This window comes from Urocitellus parryii, chromosome 1 (assembly GCF_045843805.1).
Source record: "Urocitellus parryii isolate mUroPar1 chromosome 1, mUroPar1.hap1, whole genome shotgun sequence".
NCBI classification, from domain to species: Eukaryota; Metazoa; Chordata; class Mammalia; order Rodentia; family Sciuridae; genus Urocitellus; species Urocitellus parryii.
The window spans coordinates 57514763-57542431 of record NC_135531.1 but is presented as its reverse complement, the minus strand read 5'-3'; the positions used below and the strand labels follow the sequence as shown (position 1 = coordinate 57542431).

The 27669-nt window shown below is 33.0% G+C and overlaps 1 protein-coding gene across 1 annotated transcript in view; it reads right to left on the bottom strand.

Annotated features, from left to right (window-relative positions):
• Ankrd31 (ankyrin repeat domain 31) overlaps positions 1-27669 on the bottom strand; it is a 184291-nt gene that overhangs the window by 59642 nt on the left and 96980 nt on the right. Inside the window, 5 exon segments of the mRNA XM_077791084.1 lie at positions 14019-14161; positions 15868-16005; positions 17128-17298; positions 18445-19963; positions 20911-20963. Coding sequence (XP_077647210.1) covers positions 14019-14161; positions 15868-16005; positions 17128-17298; positions 18445-19963; positions 20911-20963 — 2024 coding nt within the window.

The window sequence follows — 27669 nt, the reverse complement described above, 5'->3', positions numbered from 1 at the left end:
TCATGGTATTTTCAGGTAAATGGATGAAGTTGAAGAATATAATGCTAAGTGAAGTAAGTGAAGTAAGCCAATCCCCCCAAACCAAAGGCCAAATGTTTTCTTTGATATGCTGATTCATAATGGGCCTGGGGGGAGCATGGGAGGAATAGAGGAACTTTAGATAGGACAAAGGGGAGGTAGGGAAAAGGAGGGGGTAAGCGGGTAGGGATGATGGTAGAATGAGTTAGACATCATTTCCCTAAGTACATGTATGAAGGCACGAATGGTGTGAAAATATGTTGTGTACAGTGACTTGAAAAATTGTGCTCTATATGTGTAATATGGAATGAATTGCATTCTTCCATTATGTATAACAAATTAGAATTAAAAATATATTACTGGAAAAAAAGAAAGACTATAAAAAAAAGAAGGAAAGAAACTGCTGTTACTGCTAGGGCTGTAGCTCAGTGGTAAAGTGCTTATTTCACATGTGTGAGGCACTGGGTTTGATCCTTAGCACCACATAAAAATAAATAAAGATACTGTGTATTCATCTACAACTCTCTTTCTCTCTCTCTCTTATATATAAATATATATATATATATATATATATATATGAAACTGTTGCTTTTGGTGTGACAATGGAATTATGGTTAGGATTTTTTTTAAAGAGTCTTTAGAGGGAGGTTTGCTATGATATTTAAAGATAAAGTCTGGTAAATAATATGGGAGAGGAGAAAGAATCAGGATTGGGTACAGATGAAACAAGATTGTTCATAAATTGACACTTGTTGAAGCAAAATGACATACATGGGGTTTATTACACTGTACATGTTTAAATTTCTCATAATGTAAAATAAAGAGAAATAAATCCAGGTTGAATTCAAAAACAAAACAAAACAAAGAAAATATATACCCCACAGCCGTGCCACAAATGAACCACTTCCTCCAGCTATACCACACCCACCTCCAGTCATCACCCAGTTAATCCCATCAGGGATCAATTCACTGATTAGGTTAAAGCTATAATCTGGTCATTTCTCCTCCAAACCCTTTTGCATTGTCTCACATGTGAGCTTTTGGAGGACATGACATCTAAGGTTAGTGAATCTTTATCATAAATCTTTATCCAGTTGACTCCAGTGTTGTGACATTATTTGACCCAACATCCATTCCCAAGCCCCTTCTCCTTTGTTATCTTCCTTTATAAAGGCTAGAAAAATCTAAAAACATGCTTTCACAGTCTTTCCTGCACCTATGAGTGACTTCAAGAAAACTTTTACATTCTTAGTTTAAAAAACAGAAACAATTGGGACCAACTCTTCATCTTTCTTCCTATCTTAGATGAGTATGTGATCTCAGGAACTGTGTAGCCATCTTGTAACTATAAAGCAACAAACATGAAAGATAGAGTTTTGATGATACCATTAAACCTCTTTATCAATTCTAGACTGCCTACCTCTAACTTTCTTAAGTGAGAAAAAGAAATGAATAATTGCATATTCAAAAAAGAAAGAAAGAAAGAAAGAAAGAAAATACAAAATGCTGACTTCACTGTTATAAAAAGTTAACAGAGGTAGGCCCACTTCTAGATCAGTTCTGCCCCCCCAAAATTTTCTATAATAAAGAAATGTTCTATATCTGCTCTGTTCAATAGAGTAGCTATTAGTCACATGTAGCTCACTGCAGGATATAAAATGTGGCAAATGTCACTAAAGAAATGTATTTTGAATTTTATTTAATTCAAGTTTACATAGCAAAATTAGCTCACAGTTACCTCATAGAATAGCATAGGTGTAGATGCTGTGTAGATTTAGTCATTTGCATGCAAATGTGAAATCAAAATTAAGAACGGTTGCAAATTAGATTATGCTATAAATCAATTAGCAGAAATTGGTGAGTAACCCCACTTGTATGAGGCAAAAAAGTGAATCAAACTACTTGAAAAACTTATGACTAGGAAAAAAGGTTCAGGATTTTGTTAAAATGAAGACATCTTATGTGCTAATGGATTTTTATCTTTCTGCTCCTGTCCATGGATGGAGAGGCAGAGAAATGTAGGAGCAAATGAGTCAGCAGAAATGACTAATTATAGTCCTTATTTGTTGTGTTTGTCTAGAAGTAACAGAGCTTAAAGGGAAACACCCTGGTTTTAAAGTCAAACATATATAACTCCTGCTACTTACTAGCTGTGTCCTTAAGCAAGCTGCTTAAAATCTCTGAATCTCTTTTTAAAATCACTTATGAGGATTAAATGTAAGTCCTTATAAAGTATCTGGCACATAGTGGGATCTTAAAAAAACTAGCTCTCTAATACCCCATTTTTCCTTTATAGAGCTGAAAAGTACCTGTAGTAAAGACATACAGATCCCTGGCAAAGATCTTTGATTAGATTTGCAATAGCACCTCAATTAAGTGTAAATAAAGGTGTGGAAGGGAAATTTTACCTACTTATTTTTAAATGATAGGATCAGCAATACCTCAATCCAGCAGTTTCTAAGTCTGACTCTTCAATAATGTAAATTGTGGAACTATTTAAAAATATTTAAATAGATTTGTCATATCATTCCCAGAGATTAATTCAGCACACTAGAAATCCAGGCCTTAATCTGAAAAAAATTTATTTATAGCACTAAATGGGGGAGGGGGAGTTTGTTTTCAGAAAAGGAAGCTTGTCTAGACTCTTGAAACTTCGGCCATATTAATAATAACTATTCTGCCAATGTGTTAGGATGAAGGCTTCTCTAGGTCCCGCCTCTAATATATTCATAAGGATTTGTTTTAATATCTTAGTTTGGAAAACACAAAAATCAACTCAGAGATACTGTGACCCTAAACAGCTTTTTTTCAATAATACTTATTAATAGGAAAAAGTCTAGAACAGCAACAGGACAGCAAGGCACTAAATAGGAAATGTTAAAGCTACAGTTAGGAGAGAGTTACAGTAAAATGATAAGGTGGGCCTAAGGGCCAAAAAGCTTAGCAAAGATTAGGTGATCAAAAAATAGGCCCTTCAACTGTTTAAAAAAAAAAAAAAAGTAATCAGCCTTCCTGAAGTGATCATTACCACAATCATGACTGAAAACATTTCAGATGCCCCCCAAATCCCTCTATTCCCTGCAGTGAATTCCCCCTACAACCCTTTGGCCCCAGGCAACCTGTGATCTACTTCTATCACTTTAAATTTTGCCATTTGCAGAATTCTTTATGAATGCAATCATGCAGTGTCTGGTCTTTGACTTAACCTGTTTTTGAGATTCACCCACGTTGATATGAGAATCAATAATTTGTTCCTTTTAACAATTTAATTATTCATTTACAATCGACAGACATTGGAGATCATTTCCAATTTGGGCTATTATGAATAAAGCCGCTACTCACATTCTGGTGCAAGTATTTGCATGGACAAAAAGTTTTCATTCTCTTGGGTAAATATCTAGGAGTGGACAAATAATTCATACAGTAAGTTTGTATTTTCTTTGTGATGCTCTGGATCCAAGCCAGGGCCTCACACATGCCAGACAAGCCCTGTATTACTGAATGACATCCCTAGTCTAGTAAGTGATTTAATAATGTAATAAGGGGCTGGGAATGTGGCTCAAGTGGTAGCATGCTCGCCTAGCGTGCATGAAGCACTGGGTTCGATTCTCAGCACCACATAAAAATAAAATAAAGATATTGTGTCCACCTAAAACTAAAATTAAAAAAATAATGTAATAAAAATTTACCAAACTGTTTTCTCAAGTATACCATTTTGTACTTTTACTAGTACTCTGTAAGACTTAAATAACTCTGTAGTATTTGGTATTGTCAGGCATTTTAATTTTAGCCATTCCAGTTGGTACATAAAGGTATCTGACAAATGAATCATCTTTCTAAGCCTTATTTGCCATTCATATACTTTCTTGGATAAAGTGGCTATTGAAATCTCTTGCCCAGTTTTTATTGGGTTGTTGGTCATATGATTGAGTTCAAAGAATTCCTCATACATTCTAGATACAAATTATTTATCAGATACATGATTTAGGAGATGTTTTCTTCCAATCTGAGAGATCTGACCTTTTATTTTAATAATGTCTTTGAAGAAATTTTTAAATTTTATTGTCTAAGTTCATGCCTCTTATACCCTATTTCAGGAATTTTTTCCTACCTCAAAATCATCAAGTTTTCTTTTAGGAGATTATTTTAACTATTTCATTTAGGTCTATGCTTTTAAATTAATTTTTATATGCAGTAAAAAGTGTTCCATTTTTTTGCAAATGGAAATCTAAACATCTTAACTCCATTTGTTGAAAGAGTATCCTTTATCCTTCCATCTATTGAACCTGCCTTTGTACTACTGTCAAAAATCAATTGACCATGTATTTGTGGGTCTGTTTCTAGATGCTTTATTCTGTTTAATTGTTCTATATATAAAACTCAGTGGTTCATAAAGGGTGATGATTTTGTCCTCTAGGACACATTCAGCAATGTCTGGAGATGTTTCTGAGGGTCACAAATGAGGGTTGGAAGTGTTGTTGACATCTAGTGAGTAGAGGTCAGAGATGCTGCTAAATTATAGGACAGTACTTCACAACAAAAAAAGTATCCAGGCCCAAATGTCAGTAGTGCCAAGCTTGAGAAAACCTAGTATAACTTATTATGTAAGTCACTGCTTCTTCATTGCTCTAGCTACAGAGTATCTATGCACACTAGAGGCAGTGTTAAGTTTTTAATATTGTTCTTTTTCAAAACTGCCTCAGTTGTTTTAAGTTCTCCTGATTTTCATATAAATTCTAGAATTACATTATCAATTTCTACAAAAATTCCTGTTGGGATTTTGATCAAATTTGCATTGAATCTCTAGAAGAATTTGGGTGAAACTGACATGCTAGCAATATATTTTTTAGTTTTTCAAGCCATGAACATGGTATGTATCTTTCCATTTATTTAAGTCTTCTTTAATTTCTCTCATTACAGTATAAAGGTTTTAAGACATTTCATAAATTTTATCCCCAAGCTTCCAATATTTTTGATATAACTATAAATGGTATTTTTAAAATTTCAATTTTTAATCGTTCACTCTTGGTATATAGAAATACAATGAATTCTTGTTAGAATCACTTACTAGTTCTTGTGTTTCTTTTTGCAAAATTTCATATGAAACAGTTTTTGTCATGTTATATGAAATAACAACAGCTTCACTTTTTTCTTGCCAAACTGGATGTACATTCTCCTTGCACCTCCCCCAGCCCCTGCCCTTTTTCTTCTGTTATTATACTGGGTGAAACCTTCAGTATAATGTTGATTAGAAGGGATAAATACAGACATATTTGTCATATTTCTAATATTAAGAAAAAAAAACATTCAGTTTTTCATTATTAACCCTGTGGTTTTCTGAAGGTGCTCTTTACTAGATTGAGGAAGTTCGCTTTTCTAGGTTTGCAGAGAGCTTCTTTGTTTCAATCACAAGTAATTTTTTTCAAATGCCTTTTCTGTGTGTATTGAAATGATAATATAATTCTGTATTTTACTTACTTAATTTCAAAAATTCCATTGATTGCCAATATTAAACTAATCTTTGTGTGTGTGTTCATAACAGGTTTATTTATTTATTTTAAACTAATCTTATATTCTAAGATAAACTCCAAGTAATCATGTTATATTTGTAAATATCGCTGGATTCAACTTATTAATATTTTAACAATTTTTGCAAGTATGATCTTAAGGTATATTAGTCTGTAGTTTTGTTTACTTATAATGCCTTCTCCTGGTCTTGGTATTAAAATAATACTAGCCTTGTAAAATCAGTTGTGAAATGTATCCTTTTTACTTTTCTGGAAGAGTTTGTATTAGACCTGCTTTTGTTTCTTCCTCAAGTATTTGGTGAAATTTATCAGTGAAGCCACTTGAGCGTGGAATTTGTAAAAAGGTTTTAAAACTATAAATTCATTTTCTTTTACAGAGGGTCACAAGAATTCTTTCCTTGTGAGCAAATTTTGTTAGTTTCTTTCAAGAAAGTTATCCATCTTTAAATTAAGTTGTCCAATTTATTAGCATAAGTTATAATAATAGCCCTTTATTAACTCTTTAATACTGCATAATTTAGTAATATCCCTTGATTTCTATATTAAGTAATGTGTGTCTTATTTAAAATCTGACTAAAGGCTTATGAATTTTGTAAATCTTTTCAAAGAATCAATTTTCATCTTTGTTAACTATATCTATTTTATATTTCATTGATTTCTGTTCTATTTACTTTGTCTTTTTGTTTTTTTAAGCATATTAAGATGGAATCTAGATCACTTACTTTGTATCTTTTTTAATTAAAAAAAAGGCAGTTTAAGTTTTACATTTCCATCAAAGTACTTATTGCTTTAGCTGCATTCATAATTTTTATGCTTTTTAATATTTTGTTATTTTAATTCAGTTTAAAATATTTTCTGATTTTTCCTTATGATTTCTTTTGGGAACTATTAGTTATTAAGAAGTTTATATTTAAATTTCTTTGCATTTGGAAATTTTACAGACAAGTTTTTGTTTATTGATTAATAGTTGCATACCACTTTGGTTACAGAATGTATTTTGTATGATTTCAAGTTTCTTAAATTTATTGAAACTTGTTTTATGGCCCTGAATATGTCTATGTTGGTCAGTGGTCTGTGAATACTTGAAAGAGTATACTATTGTTATTGGCATTTTCAACAAATGTCAGAGATATACTGGTTACTAATGCTGTTCAAAACTTCTATAACCAGAGTGTATACTTTTTCCATTACTCTCTGAAATAACTGAAATCTCCAGGTATGAATATGAATTTATTTTATTTTCAATTCTATCGGCATTTTCTTCATGTATTTGAAATTTAATTTTGTGTGTACACATTTTTAAACTGATATGTCTTCCTGCTGAATTATTCCCTTATTATTATGAAATGTTTCTCTTTATCTTTGGCAATACTACAGACTTTGAAAATCACTTTGTCTTAAATTACCAGAGATATTTTTCATTTTTATTATTGTTTGTGTATCTTTTCCCTTAATTTTACTTTTAACTTCTCTATGTCTTTATATTTAACAAAGTGAGCTTCCTGTAAACTGCATTTAATTTTGTCTTGCTTCTCTGTCTACCTGACAATGTCTGCCTTTTAACTGGAGCAATGTTAGGCTCTGAAATGTCTCTCTAACATGTGTTAATGGCTCAGTCCTCAGCTTGACCTTATTTAAAATCTGACTAAAGGCTTATGAATTTTGTTAATCTCTTCAAAGAATCAACTTTCATCTTTGTTAACTTGGAGATCAATGAAAATTTGAAGAGGAGGGGCTTGCTGTTTATTTTGCCTATTTTCTCTACTTCTTTTGAATTGGATATTTTATCTCTATTGTCTGATCTATACCTTTATTATTTTTATGTGATTGCTCCTGGATTTTCAATACATATATTTCAGTTACCACATCTATTTTAAGATAAGAATAAACCATTTTGTGTGTATTTTAAGAACCTTACAACAGAATACTTTTCATTTCTCCCATTCATGTCTTTGTGTTACTCTTATTTTTTGTTTTAATTAAATAATTAAGCTCCACAATGCAATATTATTTTTATTTTAAGTAACCAAATTTCTTTTAATAAAATAAGGAAAGTACTTTTTTAACCCACATATTTTATTCTTTTATGAATCTAAATTTTTTCTAGTACTCTTCCTTCTGCCTGCAGAATTTATTTTAATATTTTAATGCACTCATTTGGCAATAAATTCTCTTAGCTCCTGCTGGTCTAAAAAGGTCTGTATTCCATCTTCATTTTAAAAAATTAAGATAATTCACATACCATGAATTTCAATCTCTTACAGCATATAATTCAGTGAATTTTAGTATGTTCACAGGTTGTGTAACTATCACCACTTTCTAATTCTAGAACAATTTCCACACCCCCCCCAAAAGAAACTCCATATCCTCTAGTATTCATTCATTTCCTTCTCTTCCTTCCCCCTGGCAAACAATAATCTAATCTCTGTCTATATAGATTTGCTTATTATAGACCCTACATATAAACAGAATCATATAGTATGTGATCTTTTACATCTGGCTTTTCACTTAGCACAATGTTTTCAAGGTTTAAAAACTCTTTTAAAAATAAAAACTTTCTTATAAATACATATATAAAATAAAAAGGATTGGGGATGTGTCCCAGTGGTTAAGCACCCCTGGGTTCAATCCCTAATGCCAAAAAAGGACACCATTTTTTATACATTCATTCATCAACTGATAGACATTTGAGTTGTTTTTACTTGCTGGCTCTTATATATCACTATGTACATTCATGTACAAGTTTTATGGGAACATATGTTTTCAGTTCTCATGTGTAGACATTTAGGAGGAGAACTATTGGTTTATATGGTAACTTTATGTTTAACATTTTGAAAATGTTTTCCACAAAAGCTGCCTCATTTTATGCTTTTATCAGCAATGTACAAGGTTCCAATTTCTCCATATCCTTTATTTTTAAAAGATTTTTTGATAGGGTGTAGAATTCTAGGTTGACAAGTTTACAACAATGCTATCCTACCTCACTATAAAGTAATAGGGACAAGATGGAGAAAGTCAGAATGAACAAGTCAATGATAGAACAACTGTCATTTATATGGAGTTAATAAAGATACGAGGAAAGATGCTGGCAATACATCAATGTCAAGAGAATTAAAATACCACTGTGTTTTTCAAATATAGTATCTCTCCTTAAAATAAAAGTAATAAAGGGCTGCAAAGTTAGCTCAGTAGTAGAGCCCTGGTCTAGTATATGTGAGGCCATGGGTTCAATCCCCAACATTACATATTAATGAATTAATTAATATAAATAAGATGCAGACACAGAAAGTTACTCCAAAAGCAAAGTTTGATTATATCATATTATATATATTGGCTTGCTTTGTTCTGAATTTCTCCCTCTTGTCCCTATGTCTTTATATTGAGGATAGCATAGTTGGAAACTTGTCAACCTAGAATTCTCCACACTACAAAAACAAAACAAAACAAAAAAAAAGAAAAAGAAAAACTCTTTAAAAAATAAAGGATATAGAGAAATTGGAATCCTTGAACATTTGTTGATAAAAACATAAATTTAGGTGAAGAGACATAAATGAACCTCTAGATTAAGGATCAACAAAGTATAGTTTGGGAGCCAAATGCCTGATTTGGTAAAAAAGTTTTATTTTGGCAGAGCCACATTCATTTACATATTATCTATAGCTGCTTATGAACTGCAACAGCCATTGAATAGCTGCAACAGACTGTGTAATCCAGAAAATAAAAAATGTGTATATCTCATCTTTTATAGAATATATGCTAAACTCTGCTCCAGATCAGAACTGTCCTATAGAATCTTCTGTGACAATGAAAATATTCCATATTATCCAATATAGCCATCACTTACCACATGTAGGTGTTATGCACTTGAAATGTGGCTATGCAGCTAAAGAACAGATTTTTAATTTTAATTAATTTTAAGCAATTTTTAATGTTTTCATTAGTACATTATAGTTATACATAATGTTGGGGTTCATTTTCTTTGACAGTAACTCCTTTAGTAGGAGATAATATTAAGAATATAATAAGTAAAAAAAAAACCCTCCCAAATAATGTAATCAGTAAATGGGCAAAAAGAACTAAATGGATACTTCTCAAAGAAGAAATACAAACAGCCAACAAATGTATGAAAAAATGTTCAATATGATTAGTGATCAGAGAAATTCAAATCTAAACTACATTGAGAGTTCATCTCACTCCAATTAGAAAGATACTATCAAGAATACAAATTATAATAAATGCTGCCAAGAATGTGGGGAAAAAGGTACACTCATAGCTTGTTGATGGGACTGCAAATTAGTATAACCAGTTTGAAAAGCAATGTAGAATGGAACCATCATATGATCCAGTTGTCCCATTCCTTGGTATTTATCCAAAAGAAGTAAAATCAGCATACTGTAGTGATAAAAGTACATCAATGTTTGTACCAGTGCAATACATAATAGCCAAGTTATGGAATTGGCCCAGGTACCTGTTAACAGATGAATGGATAATATGGTATAAACATACAATGAAGTTTTACTCAGCCATAAAAAAGAATGAAATTATGGCATTTGCTGGCAAATGGATGAAACTAGAGAACATCATGCTTTATTGAAATAAGCCAAACTCAGAAAGCCAAAGGTTGAAAATGTTTTTTCATATGCAGAGACTAGAACAAAGTAAGGGAGAAAAATGGGGAATCCAATGAAAATAGTAGATCAGTGAAATGTGGAAGGGGATAGAAGGTTAAGGGGGGGGAGAAGAAAAAGGGAGGAATGTGGGTGAAAATTTAAGGAACTTAAATAACTACATGTGTATAGTGGCTACAGTACTTAATCAAATTCTTTGTTTCAGGGATAAAGAAAAAAATATCTTTCTCAAGCAGTAGAATTAGGTTTAGAATATAAGTTTTCCAATATTATTTCAGTGTTTTATCCATTACACTAAGCTTCCCTTTTGATATCTCCTGTGGTTAATTTTCTGTTCCTAATGTTCATTTTTTTGCAGAAGACCCTCTATATCCGAGTAATCATTTTTCAGTTCCCTGAAATCACCAAATTGTTATGAGGAAAGACAGAGTCTTTAAAAATAGGAAAACTCTCACTAATTAAGACCACCTATAAAACTGACCCAAATAGAACATCTCTTTTTGCTTATTACATGGTATCTATCCCATATACTATGTCAATATCTTTCTCCTGACTTGTTTACTACTGGTTACTGACTTTGTAAATAGTCAAAAATAAAATGAAAATATACTTCAAGTTGATTTCAAAGTAAAAAAGGAAAGATGTTGGATTTTTCTCCAGTCATACATTAAAATAATGTTGGATAAGTGTCTGAAGCACCATAAAGACACTGATAAGTAAGAAACTGACAGCTTAACAAAAGCAAAATTACAAGGGTTTGAATATGAAAGAACTAATAGATGAACTAGAAAAAAAACTTATGATTGTTCTTAAAATTTTGAAAAGAAATTTTTCTTGAGACCATAATGCAAAAATTAACTATAAGGGCTGGGTGCAGTGGCATACACCTGTAATCTCAGTGGCTTGGGAGGCTGAGACAGAAGGATCATGAGTTCAAAGCCAGCCTCAGCAATTTAGCGAGGCCTTAAACAACTCAGTAGTGAGACTCTGTCTCTAAATAAAATACAAAATCGGGCTGGGATGTGGCTAAGTGGTTGAGTGCCCCTGAGTTCAATCCTTGGTACTCCCCCAAAAAAGAAAAAAAAAATAACTATAAGAATATCATAGGTGCTATCATACAATTTTGCCAAAAAAAAAAATCAGGCCTGAAACATTTTATAACAGCAATTAGGCTGTTTTAGAAATTAGTATGTTTTAATTAGAACTAAATTGAATTATGATGGGTTATACATCCCAATATATAATTAAGTTGAAAATAGTATAATTAAAATGCCTTTAATACACTTAATCTACCAAACATCATAGCAACTTAGTCCACTAAAAAGTATTATTGTTTACCATTGTGATTATGTAAAGGGAAATGTGGCTACCCAGTATCAAGACAATATATCATAACACATACTGCTACACCAAGAAAGGACCAAAAATCAAAATCTGAATATGGTTTTCTGTTGTTTTTTTACCATCATAAAGTCAAACTGTTAAGTCAGGAACTGTCAGTAAGTAATGTTCAGAAATGTGTTAACGCAGCAGGTCACTTTCAAGGTTGGTTGTTAGCTGCCATCAATGAACTTGACTGGTAAGCAGTACCATACCACTAATATAAAACTGCCTGATAGTAGCTCACTATGTTTAAGCTATTTACACAACAATGTGGTATATGCTTCTGGGAGTCTGGAATTTTGCTACCCGGTAAGCAAGCACAGCTTGCCTACAATAAAATTCTTGGACGTTGAGTCTCTCATAGGCTTTCATGGCCAGAAATATTGAATACATATTCCTACATTTTCACTGCTGTGGGGAGTAAGCTCTGTGTGATCCCTTACAAAGAGGAGTGCATAAGAAAGCTTTCACATAGATATTCCATATTCCATTCGTCATTTTCTCTTATAACCCAAATATGTATCCTTACTGCATTGCTGTTACAAATCTTAGCCACAAGAACAACTATATACCAAGTTCTAGAAGTCCTTCTTATTAGATATGGAAAATAACAAACCCCCAAAGTAGTGAGACCCGGGGAAATGGAAGTGAGAAGGAAAGTCATACATTGAGAGCATTGAACCTTTCCCAATACATTCTTTCCTGGTGATAAAACAAACCCTGAAAAAAAGGTGTCCATCAAACCTGGAAGGGCAGTCTCTGCAAAGTGGCCAAAGCATTAACCCTTCTGCAAACAAATCCTTTCCAGATACCAACCACTGACCCCAGCCCTTCCATCAAGTCCAGTATAATAAATTCCAGAAACTGACCACTGACCCTAGACTCCCTCCCATTTTGCCCCATAAAACAAATCCTAAATTCCTAAGCACTAAAACTGACTCCTTCACTGATGATAGAACAAACTCCAAATTCCCAGGTGCCCAAAGAAAGTTGATATGCTCACTAGACCACCTCTCAGAATATCTATATAAGCCCAGGCCCTTTCTTTGTTTGGGGGCTCATTTTCCACCATGAAGGTAGTTCCCACCATGGCATCATTTCGTCCCTGCATCTCCTGCTCCTGTGTGAAACTTCATTCCTGAATAAAGTGCTGAACTGATTTGTGAAGTTTGCGTTCGTCCTGGTCTTTTTGTACTAATACTTCTAACATGCCTCTAAATGTAGGGATGATGTTGGTGACCCCCAACAAAAATATGAGAATTAACTTTTTTTTAAGATGCCATTTTTCAGAATAATGTCCAAAAACCTGATTTTCCCACTAAGAAATTCTGATCTATATTTAAGTGGTTTCAAACTAAGTGGCCTTTTCCCTGTACTAAGTAGTAGGTTTGTCACTTCATTGAGTCTTTCTGTTTGCTTTCTTTCATTTCAGAAACACACAGCCTTGAGAATTTGTGTATTATTTTTTAACTTTAAATATCTTAAAGGCCAAAAAGTTTATTTTGGTCAAAAAAAGTCACAATGAACATAAACCTACTTACTATCATCTCATTCTTAATCATTAGTTCACATCTCTTATATCTGTAAATCATAAATTTGATGATACTATTCCTTCACATGACTACACTTTGGCTGAAAGCAGTAGGAACACTTTTACAAAATCAAAGTCACAAGGCTGTTAAAAATATCAAGAGACAGGTAAACAGGTCAGGTACTCAAGAGGGATCCAAGAAATTTTTTCTATAAATCCTGGTTTTACATTGCTATTGTTGGTTGTGGTACTGTCCTTAACTGTATTTTCAAAACCAATAATTATTTCTGAGGTCTATAGTGTCACTGATAACAACAAGTTTTCTAGGGAGAAAAATCTAGGAAGATTGCCAAACAAAAAGGTTAGTTTAAAAATCTAAAGAGTTTCAAAGTCTATATCAGAAATTCTGTGTTACCCAAATAATGATTCAAGTAATCTTCTCTTGTGTTATTTTTACTATGACTGCCTGAAGAAAAAAACAAGGAAGATATAACAAACCCTCAAGAAACAAGCAACTCATGTTTTACCCCAACATGAAAAATGCTGGATTTATACAGAATGTGTTTTCTTTTGACTTACATGCACTGTGATAAATATAAAAAATAATTCATTAAGACATATATTTTCCAATCCATATATAGTATATCTTTATTTGTAACTTTAGCAAGTTTTATTTTTTAAAATATTTTTTAGTTGTAGATGAACACAATATCTTTATATACTTATCTTTATGTGGTGCTAAGGATCGAACTCAAAGTCTCGCACATGCTAGGAGAGTGCTCTACCCCTGAGCCACAACCCCAGCCCTTTAGCAGGTTTTAAAATCATTTGTTAATTTAGGTAATCACTTTAATTCTCAATTTAAAATATCCTACTTTTATTCACTCATTATCCTAAGTAATAGGAACTTAAATATGACATCCACTGTACCTTTAAATGATTGCTTGCAACAGCATCATGTAAGGGCAGAATTCCATCTATATTCTCACAATTAACATTAGCACCAGCTTTTAATAACTCTACAATTATATCATTAAATCCTTCATTAGATGCCTCATGAAGTGGTGTCCAACCTAGAAAGAAAAAACAACCACAACAACAATCTGCTCCTTACAGACCAACATTCAGGTAATATCTTTTTATTTATTTTAGTTATACATGGGCACAATATTTTTATTTTGTTTATTTATTTATTTTTATGTGGTGCTGAGGATCCAACCCAGGGTTTCACATGTGCGAGGCGAGCACTCTACCGTTGAGCCACAACCCACGCCCTCATGTAACATCATTATTACTTTTTTTTGCCTTAGTAGAAATAATATCTATTTTGAAGCATGTATATACTAAATATTGGACAATACATAATGCTGAAAACTATGGCCTTAAAATGTGTTTCAGTTTTGAAAACAAACTGATCACTTCATTAATATTGTTGATACAATATGTGCCAAAACAGAAGACTCACAGAATGTAAAATATAATGGGACCAGATAAATGCTAATTATCTCAATTTACTTCAACTCAGATATAAAAATATCTGACTTGCCTATTTTTATCTTTGCATTATCACCTTTCTCTTTAAAATGACATCTGACTTGATCAACCTTTGTGCTTTCCCTCTGGAATTTTTTTTAATATTTATTTTTCAATTGTGATTGTCAGTATCTTTAATTTTTTATTTATTTATTTTTTTGTGGTGCTGAGGATTGAACCCAAGGTCTCTCACATGCTAGGCGAGCGCTCTACCGCTGAGTCATAACCCCAACCCCCTCTGGAATTCTTTACATAAGATTATTTTGTTTATAAGCAAAAATTTAAGAAGTTTGATTTTTTTTTTAAGATTTATTATGTGGCCTACTAGATGAAATTGTGGAGTCAAATAGGCTCTGTTTTTTTTTTTAAGAGAGAGAGAGAGATTTTTTTTAATATTTATTTTTTAGTTATTGGCTGACACAACATCTTCATTTGTATGTGGTGCTGAGGATCGAACCCGGGTCGCAAGCATGCCAGGCGAGCGCGCTACCCTTGAGCCACATCCCCAGCCCCATAGGCTCTGGTTTTAATAGCTGATCCTGGTTTTTATTTTTGTTTTTGGTACCAGGTATTGAATGCAGGGGCACTTAACCACTGAGCCACATTCCCAGCCATTTTTTATATTTTACTTAGAGATGGGGTCTCATTGAGTTGCTTAGGGCCTCAGTAAGTTGAGGCTGGTTTTGTACTTGTGATTCTCCCATCTCAACCTCCCAAACTGTTGGAATTACAGACGTGTGCCACCACATCCCGCAGAAGTCTCATTTTTTAAATGAAGGTTTAGAATAAAAATGTGAAAGAGAAGCAAACAGTTTAAATGGAGGAGGAAAGAGAAGAAGGGACAGAAAAATAGGAATATTTTGCCTTTGCTACAAAGCTAGGGAACAGAATTAAGATTTCCAAATAAAAGGTCTCACTCCCTTTACTCCCCATTCTGTATACCTCTTTTTAATGCTCTCAAATGGATGCAAAAAAGGAGAATTATTTTAGCAACAATTAATCTTACCATTCAACTAAATAAAAATTATAATATAAAAATGTGTTCAAACACTCATCCAGGATCAAAATGGGTGGGGAATAAAATGAGTATTTCAGTGAGATCCAATTATAAAAGCAATTAAATTAAAAGGATCCAAGGACTGGGGATATAGCTCAGTTGGTAGAGTGCTTGCTGGCATGCACAAGGCTCTAGGTTCAATCCCTAGCACCAAAAAGGGGGGGGGGCAGAAAAAAATAAGATCCAAACCTGCATTATCTTTTAGATTCACATCAGCTCCTGATTCTATTAGAACTTTCACTAGGGACAGATTTCCTCTTCTGGCAGCCAAATGAAGGCGGCTTTCCCCTCTGACATTCCTCTTATTGATCCCAGCTGTCTTCATTTCTGTAAATTTGCCAAACAAAACTGAAAACTACCTTTTTGCCAAATGTTGATTATTAAGGATCTTGGAAAATACATAACAACTTCTTCAAACTATTCTAAGCAAGTATATTACACAAAACATACATCTATTAATATTAGTGCTGCTGCTACTGCTTTAAAGTATAACTTGTGAAGAAATAACAGAGCACCTGAGCATATTAATTTGCATTCATTCCAGCAGTTGGACAACACACACTTGATTAAAACAAATAAACTTCTTTCAGTTCTACATCATCTCACTCTTCAGTAGTTTTTTAGCAACAGATAGCATTTTTCTTAGAACAATAAGTTATATTATAAAAATTTGCTTTCTATAGCTATTCTATGTCTAAGTGGGTATGCTCTTATTACAGTAAGCTACCGAGTACCAAACTATGGCCTATTGGGTTCTTTATTTTTGTATCATAAAAAAATTCACTCAAAAAATCCAGTATAATATTATTGTCCAAAGATTTTTTTTTTTAAATCTTTCCTTTGCAGTGCAATTTACACACTTATACTGGAACGAAAATGAATGGACAGATCATATGTTTTTCTCCCATTTCTTCCCAATTCATGCTAAAATGATAATAAAATATATTTTAAAGTACTATATAAATAGAGGAGGAAGTAATAGAGCACAAACAGAGAGAGAGAGAGAGAGAGAGAGAGAGAGAGAGAGAGAGAGAGATTTTAAAACTATAAAACAGCTAAAATGGTGGGTCCATAATGTGCAAGTTTGAATTGAAAAATTTCTTCTATGATTCTCACTGTGAATGGTACAAATCCTATTACTTTGTTCTCAGTGGTTTTGTAGCAAAAAAGGTAGTTGTATAACTTTGGAGCAAAAACTACTGCTGCTTATTTTACCTATTTTTTTTTTTTAGTTCTCTAACAGAACTAGAAATCATAATCAGAAATATGACAACAACATATCTGAAGACTAATAAATTCTCAAGTGGTGCCTTAACAACAAATATAAATGAAATAATCTTATAACTTAGTGAATAGCTAAAAAAAAGTAAACGGTATAACTGTTCAGAAATTCTTTGAAGTAAACCACTGGGCTTAATTATATAACTTTTACCAAAACAATTTGCAAACCTTGGTTGTAGGTAACTTTCAAGAAATTTTGTCTGTTTCTGAAATTCTGACCTTTTTTATGTTCTTGGATATTAGGAGACATGTAAGTTTCTGTATTCATTTTTTCTTTTTTATCCGCACAATTTCTTATTGCTCTTTCATCTACATTGATATCATTAGTTAATTCTTCATCTGAAACACAACATTTTACAGTATCAGTACTGTAGTTCTCCTTATAAATTACATGACAACAACAAAAAATTCATACTTTAGTTTGTTTCAAGCTGAACTGTTTAAAAGAGAATAGAAGGCTTTAAAAATATTTTTATGTAACAAAGCATAGTTTGCTGGTTGCAATTACAATCAATGGCTGCAATCATCTGAGCTAACATTTCCTGCTATGAAAATGTTGTTAGGGGGATGGGACTATAGATCAGTGGTAGAGCACTTGCCTAGCATGTGTGAGGCACTGGGTTCAATCCTCAGCACTACATAAAAATAAATAAAAAAACAAATGCCAAATGTCTTCTTTGATATAAGGAGAGCAACTAAGAACAGAGTAGGGAGGAAGAGCATGAGAAGAAGATTAACATTAAACAGGGACAAGAGGTGGAAGGGAAAGGGAGAGAGAAGGGAAACTGCATGGAAATGGAAGGAGACACCCATCATTATACAAAATTACATATAAGAGGAAGCGAGGGGAAAGGGAAAAAAACAAGGGAGAGAAATGAATTACAGTAGATGGGGTAGAGAGAGAAGATGGGAGGGGACAGGAGGGGAGGGGGGATAGTAGAGGATAGGAATGGCAGCAGAATACAACAGATACTAGTATGACAGTATGTATAACCGATGTGATTCTGCAATCTGTATACGGGGTAAACATGGGAGTTCATAATCCACTTGAATCAAATGTATGAAATATGAAAATATGATATGTCAAGAGCTATGTAATGTTGTGAACAACTAATAATAAAAAACAAAAAATGAATAAATAAATAAATAAAGGTTTTGTGTCCATACATAACTAAAAAATTTTTTTTTAAATGTTGCTAGGTTTCCTGATACTAAAAACGTGCTATATTGTGGAGAAACACAAAAACTGACAGACAACTGCTTATTAGCTTCTTTCAACATCAGCTTAACAACCATCTTTGATAATAATGTTTGCTTTCAAAAAAAACCACTATTACTTAACTATCAGGCTTAGCAGCATTCCAAATCATGACCCGTGTGGCCTCACTGCTGTTTGTTGGGCATAGATTAAGTGAAATTCATTTGGAAATTTCTATAAAGTAAATCTATAGAAAATGTGTACAAATTGAGCGATACTACTAATACCTGATTTGTGAGAATTTTTCTTCTCTTCTACTTGATTAATAGATTGTGAGATGATGTTCATTTCTTTATTCATATTGTCAGTAGAATGAAAATCTATATTATGCATGGGCTCACTCTCTGTAAGGTCTTGCCTCTTTTTTTCAACTTTAGTTATTTGTACTCCTTGAGAATGGTCAACTGTGGGGAAAGACTTGTTTGAAGAACTTGTAATTTGGCATTTTTTAGTGTCATTCCCTTTAGTGTCTTGTTTCTTTTCTATACACACCCTTTCCACAATATGTTTTTCCGTCTGATTCATTAAAGGAGTTGGTTCTCTGGGGCTATTATCCTGAGGCTTTTCTACTAGCTCCACATGACTAGTCACCTTTGAAACTTCATGTATTGAAAGTGTTCTTGTATAAGCCTTGGAAGTTTGCTCAGGATTGCCATGTGAGTGATCAAAAGATGCTCCATACATGCATTGTACATGGTTTGCAATATGTTTATCAGAAATGACTACACTATCTGAATCAGAAAAATGAATAACTTCCTCTTGTTGAAGTGTGGTTAGACTGTTTAATGCCTTATCCTGTGAAAAATGGTCTTCAGATAGTAAAAGTTGTTGAAAATCCATTTCTTTTCTATTTGTTAAGTTCTCCTCACAATTACAGTGGCTTTTACATTCTTTAGAACATATCACCTTTTCAGATGTTACAGTCTTCTCGGAAGTGTAGCAATCATTATTGTTATCAAAATTTTCCTTTATAAAGGTTAGGAAAGAATTTTCCCATTTATTAAAGCACTCTTTTTTTTTATTTGAGTTAATATATTCATGAAATTTATAAGGGCTGCAGTGTTGTTCTTGGTGAGCATGAAGCTGCTGATCTTCAGTAACAAGTGGTAACTTGATTTCTTTACATACTCTAAGTCCTGAGAAAGAAATAGTTTCAGGTTGGCCAGTGGATTGTAACTCCAAGAAATGCATTTCTGGACTATTTGACAAATCCAGACTGGGGGTATGTATTTCTTTGGACACGGAGTAAGTCTCGATATTATTATCTAATGCATTTTTCAGGCTTGACAGAGTAGGACTGGAAGGTTCACATGATTCTTCTGGAAGATCATTAGGGGTTTGGAGAATATGCTGCTGAGGAATAGCCACTCTGTTTATTCTCCTGGAAGCAGAGACAGCTATTTTCTGTCCTGAACGGCAGTCTCCATCATCCACATGAGTCCTTTTATGTGTTGTGTTTCTTCTTCCTTTACCCTTGGACACATTTGTGCTGATTCCTTTGTCGTTATGGAGACTGACCTTACTGAGTCCTGTAGAGTGTATTTGGTCAACAGTTGATTTTTTATGCCTGGAATTACCAAATTTTGTGGGTTTGGTATCTTTTTGGTAATGTTCATATATATGTTCTTCATTTAAAAATAAATTCTCTTTGCTTCTTTTATTGACTTCTACATGTTCTGGTTTCTGTTTGTCAGAATTTTCATTACAAACAAACCCAATGTGATTTTCAGAACTGAATTTTGGTTTCTATAGAAACAAAATATACATAAGTGTTATTTTTTTAATTGTACATCTATACTCAATTTAATCTCAATTTTTGATAAATGATTCCATTCAATTGTATCATTGAGTCTAATCACAGGGCCTGCTGGAATATAGCTAACCTGATATTTCAAAAGAGCTAGACTATAGAAGAAAGGCTTAGGCTCAGTATGTTTCTAATCTTTATTTTCTATGTTCATTTTAATTCCTTTTTGCCAGTATTTAGCACTACTTATTTTACTAAATATAAACAACATTTTAATCTACTTAATTTTAATAGGCTTTTAAACTAATCAGAACAAAGTTTCCTTCACAAGGAAGCTTTACAAGAATGCTTTAGAAACATTCTCCTCTCCCAACTGTTATATAGCTAGAGCTAGAATTAGGAGAGTTTCTTCCCCTGCTATCTGGGAGAAATATAGGCAGGGAAGTAGAAAAGGGGCTTTAAAAACTAGAAGAGAGATGTAATCTTAAACTGGTCTGTATAGAAAGAGTTTATTGTGAGCTGCTAAGATTAAAATGGGAACACTGCTTCATTGCACTCGCCACAACTCAAGTACCAGATGAAGAGTAACCACCCACCATGTAAATTTGAAGGGATGGGCTGACACCTTTGACTCTTGTACTGTGCTTAGACTAGAGGAAATTCGATGTGGTTGATAAACCTCAGCCTCCATGAAGAAAAAAAAAAAAAAAAGGAAATGGCTACCAATACATTAATGTAACCAGATATGCTACATTACTCAATTTCTTCTCAAACTAATAACCTAGAACTCTCTGATTCTCATGTAATTATCCAAAGTGTCATACAATAAAAAGTGAAGTCACTATTGCTGACTAATGCTTCAGCACTTTCTTTTCCCTTTGATAATCTATAAAATAACTAGCAGTTGCATCCCTATAAAAATGTTTATTACTAAACTCAGATATACCTTGTGCTGTTGTACATCATCCAAATCTGCTGGGTCAGTGCTATTCCTTCGTGCTACAAGCAAAAAGAGAAAATAAAATAGCTTCCAATGGTCAGACTCTAGTCGTTTAAAACCCATAAATCCTTTGCCATAAGAAAATGGAGTAAAAAAATGAAATTACATAATCATTTCGTGTTAAAATTGGAATACAGTTTATTATAATTTGTAATTTATTAAAAACCAAATACTATCTCAACAGATGATTTCTATAGGAAAAGCAAAATAGAAACACCCCCCCCCAATAACTAATACTAAAGATAAGCACTGTACTCGGTATTTTTTATTTTCCCCACTGATACATTCAGATATGCCCTTCTCATTCAGTAGATTATGTGAGCTACTTTTAAAAGGCAAGTATTATTTCATAATTAATTAACAATTTTCTAACATGTTTGCATAATAAGGTCCTAGTTTGGATGTTGCATTCTCTTCAAAGCAAAATAATACATAGGAAAAATGGTTTTGAAAAAAAATTTTAGACTGGTAATAATGTACATTAAGGTATTTTAATTGACGTCTTGAAACACTGAAAATGGAATTATAATCAACTATACATGCATTTAGTCACAAGAGATAAAAACCTAGAAATAATGTCAAGCACACAGAAAGCTCCTTTCAATGAATATTGGATAGAGGAATGATTAAATGAATAAATGTCTTAGACATGATACACAAAATATAAAAATTTCTTTGAGTATAAGTTAGAAATGTAAAATATTTAACAAGGATATAACTGGAAAAGAGAACAATTTCATTTATTTCTTGAGAATAACTGTAATGATAGCAATCAAAGGATGATCTGAATCATGAAGACTACATCATTTCAATTAGTGGGGAAAGGCACATAAAATGTCCTTCTATCAATTGACATAGATAGGAGCACATTCTCTGGAGCCTTATTACTGAGTTTCAATGCTGTCTCACCTGCTTACAAGCTGGGTGACCTTGACCAAGGTTTTCAAAGTCTCTGCCACCATATAATGTCTATATATGAAGGCTGGTAAGAGCCCCTATCTTACAGAACTGTGACGATTAAATGATAAAATTCATGTGCAGAGTTTAGAGGAGTTCCTGACACAAAGAAAATACTCAATTATTACTGTATTTCACCACATAATCATCACTACCTCAAAATAGTCACACCTTGTTTCTTCAGTCCAAAAATTGATTTATAAACTTTTATTGTAAAATTGTCCTATGGGTATAATTCTGTATCTTACACGGATTAAAAGGCAAACACAGCAGTAATTCATTCACCAGTGGCATATAGATGTGAGTTTGTCTTCTCACAGAATGAGGACCTGAAGCCTAGAATTCTCAGCCCATGGTGTACTGTCAATATTATTTCCAAAAGCCGCTGGTTTGCATGGTTTGTTTATAGCACTGCCATACTAAAGGTAAACACAACTTACTGAGTGGTGCTAAAGACAGCATGTCAGATAATAAAACCTAGATCACATAGTGGTGAACACAAGATTAACTCATTTTTTAGGGGAGATTTAACTCAGGGGTACCTGACCACTGAGTCACATCCCCAGCCCTATTTTGTATTATTTATTTAAAGACGGGGTCTCACTGAGTGGCTTTGAACTCCCCATTCTCCTCCTCAGCTTTCCAAACCACTGGGATTACAGGCGTACCTGTCTCACTTGGCTGAGATTAAATTTAAGGCCATATTTAGCAACACTGTAATAAATGTTTTCAAGTGTAATATTTAGACTGGTATCTAATTTAATTTTTAGGCTATATAATGCACAAATCATTAACAACTGATGAGTTATTTAAAATTTCTTTTACAGGCCCAAAAATGTTTGCTAAACTGTTATGAAGAAATGATGTATATGAATTTAGACTATTCAATTTTAACATATATATTCATGATTATTCTGTGCTTCTAGTATTGCACTAAAGTCAGTTTAGGAATAAATGATTTTTAAGTAATACTAAGCACAATTTTTTTAAAAAGCTTCACATAATGGTTGTACCCTACTATTTTGCCAAAAAAAAAATTGGCATAAAATCTGAAATGTTATATGTTGAAATATAGTAATGCTATTGTTGTTAATATTTTCTAAAAGCATTAATAGTGCTAAAATACTGCTAATTTTTCTTCTCCAAACTTTGGTTCTGAAATAAAAGAGCAGAAAAATAATATTTTCTAGGAACCAACATACCAGGCATAGATCCTTAAAGAATTCAGAAGGAACAAAGGAGGTTTTATTTCTTCTCAGCTTTAAGACTCTACATTCTCTAATATAACTAAATGACCATACAGATAAAAGTTATGAGTTGGTGTTTTGGTGAGGGAGCTGTATTTTTCCCCTCTGTAACTCTGCACTAGTTATTGTTGTTGAGGTATTTTACATACATTAACTCAAATTCTCACATTAACAATCCCATAGATATGCAGGTAGAAGAATAGATACTAAAAGCCCCAATCTGCAGATTAAAAAAAAAAACAACTGGAGATATTAATTTACCCAAATCTATGAAGTTGGTAAGAATGAATCCATATGTGATGCCAAAAATATATATTTATGATAGAAAAGCACCAAATATACTTTATTTGAAGAAAGTTCTTTAATCATTACTCTTATAATTAAAAGCTCTTCAGGACTTGGATCTAGCTCAGTGGTAGAGTCCTTTCTGGCATGTGCAAGGTTTGATCCCCAGCACCTCCCCCCACTCCCACCCCCCAAAAAAGCTCTTTGACTGGAATTTAAAAATAAATATTCTATATGAATATACAGATATTCTTTACTTAATTTCACACTTACATTGAGAAGTAGGCTGATAGTAACAAAATTTGAACACTCAAACTTAAGAAATATTTTAAACCATTGGGTAAAACAAGATAGTGGGGGGGGGCAAAAGGACAATCAGTGTGGGTAATGAATGAATAGGTCAGGAAGATGGGGGCTGATTCAAAAGGAAATAAAATGCTAATACCCCCCAGAGCACTTCCCCCTCCTCCAACCTATTGCCAAGGTTACTTGCCTCCATTCTCCTCCTTGGTCACTCCACCTTTCTGTCTCATAACAAGATAAGAGGAGGAGGAGGCATAAGAAGAAAGGAAATCTAAAATCTATAAAAGGGGCAGGACACTTCCACTCCCTCAGGCACCAACTTGGACTCAGCCCCCGCTGCAGAGGATTCTCTCTCTGTTTTATCCTTTAAATAAAACCCTTTTGCCCTTGCATCAGTGTTTCTCAGGAGTTCAATCTTCAACACCAGGGAACAGGACTAGTGTTCAGTCTTCAACACAGGGTGAACAGGACTCAAACCCAATTCTCAACATCAGTATCAATTATACAATTCAGCTTAGTAAATTTTCTCCCAAAGGAAGTGTAGCAGCTAAGTCCAAAAGAGAAAGAAATCCCCTTGTGTTGGTATAGGTTAGAAGTGGATATTAGTGAACAGAAAATTCTGAATTGAAAGAAAGGGTTAGAACACTGAAAAAAGTATTTCCAGAAGAGCAAAAATGATGCATATCATCATAAAATAGAGAATTCAAGCAATTAAGCAGATATCAAAGTAAAAAACTTAAATATATAAACTATTGTCTCCAATTAGATATTTTATTTGCAATTTTTCATATAGCTTAAAATGTAAAGGTGATTTTAAAAATAATCTGTTTCAATGTACTTTAATAGATCTGGCCTCATCAAATTACTGTCAACTCCTGGTGCTATTTGCCTTGTAGAGGAGTCTTCTGCTGCTGAGCACTATAGTGTGCACCTGGAGTCATAGTTACTCAGAAAGCTAAGGTGGGAGGATGAAGCCCAGGAATTCAAGACTAGCCTGGACAGCATTGTAGGATATCATCTCAAAAAAAATAAATAAATAAAATAAACAAATACAGTGACGTTCTCTATTATAATAGAAGAGTGTTTTGATATAGGTCTTAGTCTTTCATTAATAACATTTAAACAATTACATTTATTGAGCAAGTAAATAATTTATAAAAATAAAAGGCTACAAAATAATACAATGGATCCAAAGATTTTTGAAGGAAAACCAGTCTCAAGACTGTATAGTCAGACTGCTATATATTACATCTAATTTTCAATTGCAGACACATCCAACAGTAATTATAAGATATGTCTCGTATTGAATAAAACTCAGCTGGGATGTATTTTAAAATGTATTTCTAAAGCCAGCAAAATATCTTTCCCAGTAGAGTTATCAAAGAGCTTGTGATGACAATCACTAACCATGATAGATATGTAATATCTATTAGTAATCTTCTTGGGTATCCTTCTTGAAAAAGCCTGGGCTATATCTTTTTAATATACTCTCATAGTGCCTATGCATTTCTTTATCACACTGTTCATTGTAATTGTTTGCTATCCTTGTTTCTTATTCATTTTGCATTATTAGGCTCTTCCACTATAAACTGCTTGACACACAGTAATCCATAAATGAATGAATGAATGAATGTTCAGAGAAAACAGATTAATTCCTATGGAAGTAATTGAGAGGACAGTGTTTTGTTTGCCCAGAACTTATCCTGATAGGCAGTTCTCTGAAGAGGAAGTCTTTTGTTTCCTGCTGTCTAGACCCCTGAAAATGCTTTTACTCCTAACTTTTCTAAGGCCTGGATTTCAGTTTTTCCTCCAATTATTGAGATTTCCTGTAAAGAGACATACTTTTCTGCTTAAGTTGATTGCTTGCCACCAAAGAATTCTTAAAACAGAACTCTTAAAATTGCAATCAAAGAACTAATATGATAGGCATAGCTGTATTATTGATTCCTAGGGTGACACATAGTACTTTAGCAAAGGATGAATTTCTACTGCCACCCTAAATCAGGTTCTAAATGGAGGGAACTACTGGACTTGTAGGGAGGCCCATTCACCTTATGTCTAGAAGGATTCTCAGTCCTAAACCCTCCTAGGCACAAAGGGGAAATTCCAAGAGTAGAAGATCGTTATTCAAGATAATAATACTCAAAGGTCTATGGGAGAAAAAAAAACCTTGGGAAATTTTGTTAAAAATATAGTTTATTTGCTGACTTTTTATTCTTTTAATGAATGAGCTCAATGAATAAGCTCATATAGGGACACTATGAAGGCAGTGCTAAGAGGAAAGTTCACTGCATTGAGCTCATTAATTAAAAGAAGAAAAAGTCAACAAATAAATGACCTAACATTATATGTTAAAGTCCTAGAAAAAGAAGAACAACCAACACCAAAACTACTAGAAGACATGAAATAATTAAAACCAGGGTGGAAATCAATGAAATTGAAACAAAAAAAATTCAAAAATTTGATAAAACAAAAAGCTGGTTTTATGAATAAATAAATAAAATTGACAAACCCTTAGCTACCCTAACAAAAAGAAAGCGACAGAAAATTCAAATTACTAAAATTTGTGATGAAAAAGGAAATATCACAACAGACACTACTGGAATACAGAAGACAATTAGAAGCTATTTTAAAAACTTATACTCCAGTAAAATAGAAAACCTTGAAGACACTGACAACTTTCTAGAGGCATATGATCAACCCGAACTGAGTCAAGAGGACATACACAATTTAAACAGGTAAATTTCAAGCAAGGAAATAGAAGATGACATCAAAAGCTTACCAACCAAGAAAAGCCCTGGAACAGAGGGATTCACAGCTGAATTCTACAAGACCTACCAAGAAGAATTAATAACAATTCTCCTCAAATTATTCCATGAAATAGAAAAGGAGGGAATGCTTCCAAACTCATTCTATGAGGCTAGTATCATCCTGATACCAAAACCAAGCAGAGACACATCAAAGAAAGAAAATTTCAGGCTAATATCCCTGATGAACATAGATGAAAAAATTCTCAATAAAATTCTGGAAAATGGCATGCAAAAATGTATTTAAAAAATAGTGTACTATGATCAACTGGGGTTCTAGGTTGGTTCAACATATGCAAATCAATAAATGTAATTCATCACATCAATAGACTTAAAGTTAAGAATCATATGATTATATCAATTAATGCAGAGAAAGCATTTGACAAAATAAAGCACCCTTTCATGTTCAAAACACTAAAAAACTAGGAATAGTAGAAATATACCTTAACATTGTAAAAACTATATATGCTAAACCCAAGGTCAATATCATTCTAAATGGAGAAAAATGGGAAATATCTCTCTAAAAATTGGAAACAAGACAGGGATGCCCTCTTTCACCACTTCTATTCAACATAGTACTTGAAACTCTAGCCAGAGCAATTAGACAGAAAAAAGATACAAAAGGAATATGAATAAGAAAAGAAGAACTCAAACTATCATTATTTGCTGGACATGATTGTATTCTTAGAGGATCCAAAAAACTCCACCAGAAAACTTTTAGAATTGATATAAAATCAATACACATAAGCCAAAGGCATTTTTATACATCAGTGATGAATCTTCTGAAAGAGAAATTAGGAAAACTACCCCCCCCCCAAAAAAAAATACTTGGGAATCAATTTAACAAAAGGGTTGAAAGATCTCTATAATGAAGAAGATCTTAGAAGATAGAAAGATTTCCCAAGCTCTTAGATAGGCAAAATTAATATTGTCAAAATGGCCATACTACCCAAAGAGTTATACAGATTCAATGTGATTCCAATTAAAATCCCAATGTCATTCCTTATAGAAATAGGAAAAGCAATCATGAAATTTATTTGGAAAAAAAAGAGACCTAGAATAGCTAAAGCAATCCTTAGCAAGAAGAGTGAAGCAGGAAGCATCAC